At 41.1% G+C, this 12,466-nt stretch overlaps 2 protein-coding genes across 3 annotated transcripts in view; both read left to right on the top strand.

The window, feature by feature from the left end:
- The window catches only part of PTPN14 (protein tyrosine phosphatase non-receptor type 14), a 205,532-nt gene that overhangs the window by 59,454 nt on the left and 133,612 nt on the right, over positions 1-12,466 (top strand). The gene's annotated exons all lie outside the window — the stretch shown is intronic.
- LOC112133865 (AP-3 complex subunit sigma-1-like) lies at positions 8,674-10,345 on the top strand. Its single transcript, XM_054520484.2, has one exon. The coding sequence runs from the start codon at positions 9,266-9,268 to the stop codon at positions 9,695-9,697; it is 432 nt and encodes a 143-aa protein (XP_054376459.1). The 5' UTR covers positions 8,674-9,265; the 3' UTR covers positions 9,698-10,345.

Here is a 12,466-nt window from a genome sequence, read left to right on the forward strand (position 1 = left end):
GGCTGGAATGCTGTAGTGTGATCTTGGCTCACTGCAACCTCTGCCTTGCAATTCTCATGCCTCAGCCTCCTGAGTAGCTAGGATTACAGGCATGCACCACCACCCCCAGCTAATTTTTGTATCTTTAATCGAGATGGGGTTTTGCCATGTTGGCCAGGCTGGTATCAAACTCCTGGCCTCAAGTGATCCACCTGCCATGGCCTCCCAAAGGGCTTTGGTTACAGGTGTGAGCCACCATGCCTGGCCAACAACACATTCTTTGTAGCCAGGCATGCGGCACCAGCAAGGAATGCCTCATTTGATAATACCATTGTTACACTCTGTCATCATCAAATGTCCCAACGTGTACACAAAACTTTAATCTGATTCTCCTTAGGGTCACACAAAGCTAAAATCATTTATAAAGGCATTTAAATGAATTGTGCCATTAAAATTAAATCAGTGTTATATGTGTGTCTCTACAGGTTTGTAACTCATTATGTTATGGACCTTTGGGGTTGAATTTACAGATGCTGAATCTGCAGATGCCAGAGGCCCAAACTGATTTTCCTAGGGGCCATCTATCTCCTAAGTGATAGCTACATGGTTGTGGACATGTCTTCTTATTTCTTCTGCCTTTTGGGGGGCAGGGATGATCTTTTACTCATTATTATATTCTCCCGAAGGTTTTTTTTTTTTTTTTTTTTTTAACACAGTATCCTGCATTTGATAGGTTCCTTTAGTAAATGTGTCTTCATTAAATGAATTAATGAATATCATATTTTAAAATTAAATCTCACACCAAAATGGAAATAAGTAGAGAATGGAGTAGAAAAAGAAAATCCTCCATTTGAAATGAGGATGGGCAGCCTGAAAATGGAAGCGACAAGTCAGGGTTTAAGAGTAGACTGAGTAATCTAGATGTGGCTGTAAGTGCTGTATTTGTGAGATATGACACCTGGGTCTTTAAACCAAGATCCAGTGTAGTAACTAAACTGCTTTTGAGAGGGAGGATAGAAAAGAAAAGAATGGAAGGAAGCAGGTGAACGTTTGCTCTGGCAGGTGACCCAGATGAACTAGACTTGGGGAAATCTGTCTTGTGTTCCTGTCTTGTCCAAATCCAGCTTTCTTGTCCAAATCCAGCTTTGTAAGTGCTGAAGTTTTTCATTGTAAGCCTAGAGGGCCATCCAGTTGTGCTTTATCACAGGGGTCCCAGACCAGTACGAGTCCGTGACCTGTTAGGAACTGGCCTCACAGGAGGAGATGAGTACCGCCTGAGCTCCGCCTCCTGTTGGTTCCACAGCAGCAGTTGATTCTCATAGGAGCAGGAACCCTATCATGAACAGCTCAAGCCAGGGATCTAGGTTGCATACTCCTTATGAGAATTTAACTCATGCCTGATGATCTGAGGTGCAATGGTTTTATTCCAAAACCATTGCTCCCCACTCCCATTTGTGGAAAGATTGTCTTCCTTGAAACCAGTCCCTAGTGTCAAAAAGGTTGGGGACCTCTGCTTTATTGACCAGTGAATAAAAGTTGGAATACCCTGGCAGCACAGGCAGCCCGCAGCCACTGTAAATAGAGCTCATACATAGCAGTTTTATCTGTGAACTAACATTACATTGCAGCATTGTGAGAGCATACAAAATGAAGTTTGGTTTTAGAGTTTTACGAGGCCATTCTCAGTCCTAACATCGTTACTATCATCTATGGATTTAAAAATCATATTAAAGAAAATATAATTTAAAAAATCTTGCCCATGCCACTGGGTAGGGGGTTATGCCATATTAAGCAATTTGTGTTTCTTTCTTTCTTTTTTTTTTTTTTTCTTTTTGAGACAAGGTCTCGCTCTGTCACCCAGGCTGGAGTGCAGTGGCGCAATCTCAGCTCACCGCAACCTCCACCTCCTGGGTTCAAGTGATTCTTCTGCTGTAGCCTCCGAAGTAGCTGTGATTACAGGCATGCACCACCACGCCTGGCTAACTTTTGTATTTTTAGTAGAGACAGGGTTTCACCATGTTGGCTAGGCTGGTCGTGAACTTCTGCCCTCAAATGATCTGCCAGCCTTGGCCTCCCAAAGTATTGGGATTACAGGTGTGAGCCACAATTTGTGTTTCTTAAAGGAACACAAATATAACTGCGAATTCTAACATCTTCCATAGTATTCTCATTTATGCATACACAATGGGAGACACTCTTTTGTCTTATTTCTAGCCAAAGATGCTTTGTTGAATATGGCATGAAACAATATGATTTTTAACTCTACAGTTTTACTGTGATCTGATGATCAACATAACACAATTCATAGTGCTCTGTCAAAGGTAAATGTTAACAGCAACAGCTGCTTTATTCTCAGCTGGGGTATCAATTCCCAGGGAAATGCTTATTTTGGGAGAAAAGATTTACTTCAAGGTTATATGTGAAACATTTCCCCCTTGTAACTTTGTGGAAAAACCTAAAGGATCTTTAAATGTCTAGCTCTGGAAGGGACCTGGGTTGGTTGATGAAGTGATTCCACCACCCCATTGCCTCATTGTAAGAGGAGTGACTTTGTACTTGCTCAAAGCCTTGGGACTGGAGGAGAAAGCAAAGCTGGGAACCAAGGGCAAAGTGGTTTATTGTAAGAGGTTTGGCTTTGGCCTATACTTTATTACTAATAACTAACATTTATTAACATATGTGTCACTGAGCTAAGCTGCAAAATCTAAACTCTCAGAAGAGGCTTTAGAGCTAGATGCTACTGTTAGCCTTTATTTTATAGATGAGACACTGAGGCTTAGAGTGGTTAAATACATTGGCCAGTTGATAAGAGGTGGAGTCAGGACTTGAATTCAGGCATCTCTAGCTCCAGAGAGACCATCCTAGAATAAGTCCTTAACTTCAGTTCCCTTTTTCATGCATTTGTTCATTCAGCCAACACAGTGATGTGATGCCTGCTGCTAGTAAGTACCCTACGAGGCTCTGGAGCTGCAGAGTTGAATGTAAAATGATCCATGACCTTGAGCAGCTCATGACTGCATGGCACAGTGGGACAAATGCTGGAAGAGAGGGAGTCCGTGTCCAGGGCTAAGCAAATCCAGAGATGAGGCATCAAACCTTAGAGAGGGGCAATTTAGAGAACTTTCCTGGAAAGTTGACTCCAAACGCGTTCTGAAAGACAAATAGGAGTTGACTGGATGAAAACTGGGAAGTGTGGCCTCTCAGAAGCAATAATACTCAAAGGCTTGGAGATTAGAAATGGTATGGTGGTTCCATGGTTCCTGCTCTTTGCAGGTGACTGGCGCATATGGGAAAAGGGTGGGCAAGGGGAGGAGGCATGGTACAGATGGATACAGTTTTGGGTTCGGCTCTGCCGCTTCCTAGCTTTGTGTCCTTGAGCAAAATCTCAACCTCCTCAAGCCTCAGTTTCATCACCCATAACATGAGGATAAATAATATACTTACCTCAGTACTGTTACGAGGGCTGAATGATATAACAAACTGAAAGTGCTTGACACCATGCTTGACACATCATAAATGCTCAGTCCGTTGACGCTGCGGTTACTAATCATTATTGTCACTATCTTCCTTTTCCTCATTATTTAGGTAGGCAAGGCCCAGATCTTAAAGGACCTTTCTCAAACCACCTTATGTTATCTTTCGATGCAGCCTTAGCTACACCATGAACTAGGGGAAATTCTGTGTCTTTGAATGCTGGGTGGAAGGATAGAGAGAATTTCATATTTCGAGAAGCGGTAACAAGTTCATTTTGATGAAATGTATTGCAACATAGCAGAGAGGTCAAGAGCCTTTTCTGATCTCTGTGCTTGTGATGGGAAAATTTGTATTGAGGAAAAGGCAATAATATTACAGTGTCACTTTTGCAAAAATCTTCTTTAGCACAGCTGTCAAAAACCTCTTTCCAGAGAAGGCCATTTGCCCTCTGTGATCCTGAAGAATTCATCCCCACTAGATTATGAGCTTTCTGAAGACAAAAGCCAGGTTGTACTCATCTTTAGATCCACAGTGTCTGACGCCGTTCAGTTGCTCAGTGAAAATGGGTGAAAGTTAATGATGCTCCTGAATGTTCTGGTATTTGGCATTTTACAAAGGGCAGATATTGTTAAGAAAAAGATAAGACTTATGACAGCATGCTATTTCATTCCTTTTACATGGTTTTTATGTGCTCAGCTCTGATATTGCCCTGCTTAGATGCTTTAGTGATTTCGATTCTTTTGTATGCCTGTACAGAGAGTTGTTTTGGAGATGATTAAAGTGTTTTATGGTAGGTGAGCTTTGTGAGAGCAGCACAGCTGTGTCTGTCTTAAACAGTTTTATCCGTATTGTCTAGTGTAGTGCCTGGCCCCTACAAGGTACGTGATAAATATTTGTAATAATAAATTTCTGTTAAAAATGTGGGTCAAATTACTCTGAAACGTAATCTTAATTTAACAAATTTAACTTACTTTTCTTGGCCCATAAGTAGAAGATTATCTGTGCTCAGTATGAAATTTCATTCAAGTTTGGGTGGAGATGCTCTTAATGTTTAAAAGGTTGGCTTCTATGTTGTGTGGTTTATAGGGCCCTTGCTTTCTCCCTTGTGTCATTCACTGTTGTTATAGGGTAAGGTCTTTGGGCTGAATGGGTACAGTGTTTTAGATGTCGACTTTAGGCCCCAACTCTGCACTGCATCTGTCTGCTCTTGCTAACACGACTGCAATGTTGGAGGAATGTCATAGCATCTCTAGGAAAGCGATCCTGTAATGCTTGGTCCTCGTTCTCTCTCAAACGCAGCTGTTTATGTTGCCATTGGCCCAAGATCATATGGACAGCATCTACCTCTTCTTCCCAGGTGTGTTAGAGAAGGGTCCCTACAACCCAGCCAGCTTATCTTTCATCTTTTAGGTCACTGCTTAACATGTTAGCTCTCAACAAAGTGCTTTCAAACCTTCTTCACAGACTATTTGCAAAGTATATGTTGATGGAGCTTTTTTGCCCTGTTGCTCTTCTAATTGGAATGTAACAGTTGTTTTTTTGTTTTTTTGTTTTTTTTGAGACGGAGTCTTGCTCTGTCTCCCAGGCTGGGGTGCAGTGGCGTGATCTCTGCTCATTGCAACCTCTGCCTCCTGGGTTCAAGGGTTCAAGTGATTCTCCTGCCTCAGCCTCCTGAGCAGCTGGGATTACAGGCACATGCCACTATGCCTGGCTAACTTTTGTATTTTTAGCAGAGACGGGGTTTCACCATGTTGGCCAGGCTGGTCTCAAACTCCTGACCTCAGCTGATCTGCCCACTTCAGCCTCCCAAAGTGCTGGGATTACAGGCATGAGCCACCGCACCCAGCTGGATATAATAGTCTTTGATGCACCTTCTTTAATTCTAGTCTGGCTAAGTTTGGGGGACCTCTCATAAGGTGTTCCCTGCCTCCTCCTCCTTCCTTCACTTTAATTCCTGTCTTTCCTTCTCCTTTTCTTTCTCTAGTCATATGTGAACTACCCATGAATTAGTGACTTTAGGATTGTGCTTTGAAAAATAGGCATATTTTACTTGAATTTGTTTTATTATAGGAATTGGGTTAAAAGAAGTGGATGCAGTGCAGTTTGTGTTCATTTCTGCACTTACCTGTGAAAATATAAAAGCATATAGATTTTTTTCCAGTATTTATTATTTTGTGGTAGAGTGAAAAAAAAACATAGATGCTTTGGGGATCTGATCAAAGCACGTAAATTAATACGAATAGCTGAAGGTTGATGCATCTGGGTGACATGGGGTCAACTTTTCTAGATTTACGGAGATGTACCAGAGTTAAAACATGGAATATGCCAGTTTGTCATGTAAACATCTGAGAACTTTCGCATGTTTTAATTTATTTTTTTCACTACAGTATTGAGATTGGCCTACGTTCACTACTAGGGGGAATGGGAGAGGGTTCAGGGAGGTTGTTTTTGTTTTTCAAACAGAAGGGGAACAATGCTTAGCAAATGCCCCTGGGTGTGTGCCTCCAGCAAACACATACATTAGGTAAAGACTCTGATTTCTAGCCTCCCATTGCCTCTCATCTCAGTTTTTTTCCTTTTTGTTCTGGGCCCTGGGTGGTCTAGCAACTTTGTTCCTATTGTCCCAACCCTAAGTACTCCAAAGAATCTATTTCTCTAATGTGGTGAGTAGTTTTGTACAACACTGTCAGCAGGCAGTGAGCTGTAAGTTATATTTCCATTGGTAGAGACTTACTTTGCTGTATCCCACTAGAATCTAAGGAAAAATCACAATAAAGGCCCATACTTTAAGACATTCTGGAAGATGGGAGACCATGTAGCCTAATGGAGACAGTATGAGCTTCATCACTAGCTAGCGTATCTCAGGTAAGTTACTTAGACTCTGTAAAGTTTGATTTACTGGTCTGTAGACTGAGGATAATGCCTCTACAGAGTTGATGACATGAGTATGAGAGATAACATATGTACAGTTTAGTATGGAGGAAGTGCTCCATAGATGGTAACTATGATTTTTGGTTAAATTAGGGTATGGTTTTGGGACATGAACATTTATTGATGATAACTTATTAACACCCCTCCCTCTACCCCTGTCTGCAGAGTAATTCTGATCATTCTAAGTGCCAGCACCTGTGGATATCTGTGAACAAGGACTCACCAATGAAATATAAAAGACTAGACTGGGTGCGGTGGCTCAAGCCTGTAATCCCAGCACTTTGAGAGGCCAAGGCGGGTGGATCACGAGGTCAGGAAATCGAGACCATCCTGGCTAACACGGTGAAACCTCGTCTCTACTAAAAAATACAAAAAATTAGCTGGGTGTGGCGTCGGGCACCTGTAGTCCCAGCTACTCGGGAGGCTGAGGCAGGAGAGTGGCGTGAACCCGGGAGGTGGAGCTTGCAGTGAGCTGAGATCGCGCCACTGCACTCCAGCCTGGGCGACAGAGCGAGACTCTGTCTCAAAAAAAAAAAAAAGAAATATAAAAGACTAGATGTCTTCAGCCCTGTGGTGGTTCCTCTTCTTGCATTTAGGCGCAGTACAGAAACTCTCCAGGTCTGTGGTTACATTCGCCTCTGTATTACTCAGTGGTTGGAGGTGAGGAGTTGGAAGTCTAGGTCAGTCGTACTTGAATTTACCTGTAGGTCCACTTCTGCCAGCTCAGAGTCCATTAGCTCTTCCATATTCATCTGTTCTCAGCAATTACAGGAAGGAGAATTTCATACCATTTGTCTAATGAGGCCTTGATCCCAGTGGTTATCACAGATTTCCCAAAATTGAATGAAATGCTCCTCTTGTTCCCCTTTCTGAAAGAATTCCAAAGCTTCCTTCAAGGCAGTCAAGGGGATCCTTCCTTCCCCTAGAAGCATTCCTCTGTTTTGTGTTTAGAAGGCTTCATGGTGCTTTTTGTCTTGTGGCAGCTTCCTGGGAGGGATACGAGGCTCACTTATAAGTGATCAGAATAAAAATACAAAACGCAGTAAGTGCTCAATAACGTTAGCTAAGATGGTGGTGGTGGTGGGTGATAAATGATTTAATCTCATTTATGCTCCATCTTCTCTTCCACCGTCCTTCCAGGATAATTAGCAGCATTAATAATCTGGTTAGACTCAGCTCAATGCTTTCTGTTCAATATGAATAAGTGAGTATTGTTTACTGCTAAGACAAGTGTGGTGTTTAGATGGCATTTTCTTTGTTGAACACATTTTTGTTTTTCCTTGAGTAAATGCCTAACCTTTTCATTCTCTTAGTTTTCTTTGAACATCTAAGTCTTCCCACACACTTCCAACTGCTTTGTGAAACAAACGCCTCTTGTATAACTTTCTACATTGTCCAACCTTTTTAGATAATCTCAGCACCTTGCACTTTTGCTTCCCCTGAAGACGTCCCTCTTGGAGACCTTTAATGACTTTCTGTTCCCATCTGCGTGGAGAGGAATAAAGACATTCAAACAAGTCTCCTCTTTTCAAGTCCTTCCCTACCCATAACCTACCCATTTCCCTCGCAAAACAAAATACCTGGTTCCTTGTGTCTCTAAAATTAAGTGTACAGACAGCAAGTTTAGCTTTCTCTGCCAGGTTTTTACCTTCTGCATTTATATTTTGTGTTGGGGGGGGTTCTGAAACCCCCTTGTTTCATCAAACATGGAACTCTTTGCATCTGTGTCTTGTTTTCTCATTGATTTGAAGCGATTTTTCAGTTGGGGAAAAAATGGGAACACCTGCATTTTACCACTTTAATTCAGCCATCTCCTAACTTCTAGTTCCAAATTCATATTTATTTATTATTTTTTAAAGAGATAGGGTCTTACTCTGTCACCTAGGCTTAGTGCAGTAATGCAATCATAGGATCATAGCTCACTGCAGCCCTTGATCTCCCAGACACAAGCTATTCTCCTGCCCCAGCTTCCCAAGGAGCTAGGACCACAGGTGTGTGCTGCCATGCCTGGCTAATTTTTTAATTTTTTGTAGAGATGCGGGGATACTGTGTTGATCAGGCTGGTCTTGAACTCCTGGGCTCAAGAGATCCTCATGCCTTGGCTTCCTGAAGTGCTGGGATTACAGGCATGAGCCACCACAGCCAACACCAAATTCCTAATGATTGACTGGATTAAAATAACCATGCCAGGCAAGGAACTAAATACACCTATATTTTCTAGACCCATTCTACGATTTCTTTTTCCTTTTGCCCTATTCTTTATTATTGGATACAAATGATAGCATGCTTATCTTTTGGAGGTGAAAGGGTCTTTCTCTAGTGAGAACTCTTTTCTTTCAAATGCAGATTTTATGGGAAAATCCAACTAGTCTGCTCTGTGTTTTCTGTTAAATAAGCCCATCTCTATGAGTTAGGTGGTAAAGGTAATTTGTTTCATTTTAGTACTATAACTTAAGAAGACAAGGAGAATTTAGAGTTAATAGAGAACCACTGAGATAGTTAAAAGTTGAAGAAATAATACCTAAAAAGAAAAGGTAAGAAAGGTAGGATTATTTATATTGGAGAATATGAGGGAGTGAGTGTCATAATGAGAGTTAAATATATAAAGATGCAGTGTAGGGAAGATGGCACCCAGTTGCCCTTTTAAAATGAAAGACTTCAAGAGGAAGTAGATTAAATTAGCAGTAGAGTCTATAAATAGCATAGCAGAGTATAAAAATAGCAGTAGAGTAAGTATATTTTACAAAGAAGAAACTTCAAGACAGTGAAAGTTGTTACTGGAGGCGGGTGGGGAAGGGTCGCCGGCGAGATTACTAGGCAAGGCTTGTGCGCCTGCTCCCGCCCTGGCCCCCAGTGCCCACCCAGTCAGCCCAGCACAGCCATGATCAAGGCGATCCTAATCTTCAACAACCACAGGAAGCTGTGGCTCTCCAAGTTCTACCAGCCCTACAGTGAAGATACACAACAGCAAATCATCAGGGAGACTTTCCATTTGGTATCTAAGAGAGATGAAAATGTTTGTAATTTCCTAGAAGGGGGATTATTAATTGGAGGATCTGAGAACAAACTGATTTATAGACATTACGCAACGATATATTTTGTCTTCTATGTGGATTCTTCAGAAAGTGAACTTGGCATTTTAGATCTAATTCAAGTATTTGTGGAAACATTAGACAAATGTTTTGAAAATGTCTGTGAACTGGATTTGATCTTCCATGTAGACAAGGTTCACAATATTCTTGCAGAAATAATGATGAGGAGAATGGTATTGGAGACAAACATGAATGAGATTGTTACACAAATTGATGCATAAAATAAGCTGGAAAAATCTGAGGCTGGCTTAGCGGGAGCCCCAGTCCGTGCTGTATCAGCTGTAAAGAATATGAATCTTCCTGAGATCCCAAGAAATATTGACATTGGTGACATCAGTATAAAAGTGCCAAACCTGCCCTCTTTTAAATAAAAAATGTAAAAAGGCCACTCCCAGGTAAAATCCAGGGGGAAGAGTCATCTAAGTTTACCGTGCAGTTGTTTACCAAAAATAGAGGAGGAGAGTCTTTAACTTTTGCTCTTGGATTTAAGTCAAGGTACTGTATAGAAGTTGTGTAAAATCAGCGTGAAAGTTCAATGTTGCTTTTCTTGCTCAGTGATTTTAAAGAAATTGAGTAGTTCCTATGTGATTTTTTTTTTCTTTTCTAAACTGCATTCGGGTGCCCACCTACAGCATGCCTCTATATATTGGCTACTACAGTGTTTTAAAAAGTGTTTCAGATATTTCTTTAATTATGTACAACCTAAAATGTTGGTGTTTTGTATGGATCACAAGTGCAGCATTCCTTAATTCCTTCTGCTATTTGTCACACAATTGTTATTGAAAGAACCAAGTATGTATTGCATGAAAACATTATGACTTTTTTCTCTTAGTTTAAATAAACTCCAAGGTAACTGGACTTCTAAAGCACCTTTCTGTTTGCCTGATATCTACTTTAGCAATAATTTTTTTTACAACCCTCTGACTCAACAAAGTAAATAAAAGTACATTTTATCACACACACACACACACACACACACACACACACAAGAAAGTTGTTACTGGAATGAGCTATCAAGAGATGGTCACCTTGAATAATTTTTATTTGATAGTGTTTAGCATCACCTACAGGTTCTAATTTAGCTAATAAATGACTAAGCACCGTTACTTTTTTTGTGTGTCCAAATCAGTTCATTTTGTCTTGAGTGTCTTGAAAGTATCCATGCACAGGTAATAGAAAGAAGTCTTCATTCTTGCCTTTCTTTTTTTTTTTTTTTTTTTTGAGACGGAGTCTCGCTCTGTCACCCAGGCTGGAGTGCAGTGGCGTGATCTGAGCTTACTGCAAGCTCCGCCTCCTGGGTTCATGCCATTCTCCTGCCTCAGCCTCCCAAGTAGCTGGGACTACAGGTGCCCACCACCATGCCCGGCTAATTTTTTTGTATTTTTAGTAGAGATGGGGTTTCACTGTGTTAGCCAGTGTGATCTCGATCTCCTGACCTCATGATCCACCCTCCTTGGCCTCCCAAAGTGTTGGAATTACGGGTGTTAGCCACCGCGCCCAGCTCATTCTTGCCTATTTTAATGTCTATATTGGAATCCTTGTTTATCAATCTGACTTCAGAGCAGCAGTACTCTTGAGAAAACTAATGACTTCGTAAGGCTCCAGTGTCTGTGTAAATGAGACAGTTTTCAAAAATCATATGTAAAAGATAACTAGAATATTTTAATTTTTATTCTTTTTTTTTTTTTTTTTTTTTGAGATGGAGTTTTGCTGGAGTGCAATGGTGTGATCTTGGCTCACTGCAACCTCAGCTTCCCAGGTTTGAGCAATTCTCCTGCCTCAGCCTCCCAAGTAGCTGGGACTACAGGCGCATGCCACCACGCCCGGCTAAATTTTTTTTTGTATTTTTAGTAGAGATGGGGTTTCACCATGTTGGCCAGGGTGGTCTCGAAATCCTGACCTCAGATGATCTGCCCACCTTGGCCTCCCAAAGTGCTGGGGATTATAGGCGTGAGCCACCGCGCCCAGCAATTTTTATTCTTGTGCTGCATTTGTTTGACCCTGCAATTGCTTCTGTTTCAAATGTTGCATTTATGTGAAATAAAGTGAGATTGGATATAATCTTTACTCAAAAAAATCTTACTTGAAGTTCTTATTTTCTCTTTGAGCCATTATGTACCCTTATCTCCTTTTCTCCTTTTTTTACTTGACACGTTTTGTAGATTATCCTGAGCCCTAGAACAGTGTGTGGATGGTTGCAAATTTTCATCTGCTTCTTGTTTCTTTCTCGCCCTTGCCTCTGTGTGGGCTCTTCTCTTCCCAGCCGCCCAGCATATCTGCTGCTCTATTCATATCCTTACCTATCACTTCATACGACTTGGTAGGCAGAGAGGTTGTCTTTTCTTGTTCTTTGGGGAATATTGAGATCAATATTATGTGCTGTGCGAATAATGGTTTTTGAGAAAATGATATATAAATATAAGGGAGTACAGTCATTGGATGTTTGGGCCAAGTAATGTTTCTGTAGTTAACACTTGGTGGGGGGCAACAGTATTACATTTCTCAAAAGCTGTCCTTAGATCTGCTTCCGAGGTTGAGGTGCTGTGACATGGCACTGTAGCTATTGAGAGATAGGATTGTTGATATTTTTGATGGTTGATCATATCCAGGGCCATGCCTAAGATTCACAGTTCACCTATTTGTTACAGACTGGATTTTGGGAGGCTTTCTACTTCTTAGACTTCCTGTCACATGAGGACATTGAGACTTTGAGGTATCCCTTTTGGGATCGATATTCTCCTTTACTAAAGCTTTTCTGCCATCTTGAGGAATCATGCTTAAGGTAACCCAGTAAGAGAAAAAAGCTATAGCAAGAACTTGGTTCTTTTGACTCCAAGTGTGGGTCTTTTCTTTTTATTGAAGTGGTTAAGAAAACATATTGTTTCAGTCATCTTACAAGTGAAGAAATGGAAATCATAGTCATTTGTGATAGCCTCTGCATTTAACAGTTATTTGGGAAGCAATTTAGGAGTATGCAATAAGAGACTTCT

The sequence above is a fragment of the Pongo abelii genome, chromosome 1 (assembly GCF_028885655.2).
Source record: "Pongo abelii isolate AG06213 chromosome 1, NHGRI_mPonAbe1-v2.0_pri, whole genome shotgun sequence".
NCBI classification, from domain to species: Eukaryota; Metazoa; Chordata; class Mammalia; order Primates; family Hominidae; genus Pongo; species Pongo abelii.

What these genes read in the sequence shown, in the direction of transcription:
- LOC112133865 (XM_054520484.2), top strand. Translation starts at nt 9,266, where the DNA reads ATGATCAAGGCGATCCTAATCTTCAACAACCACAGGAAGCTGTGGCTC.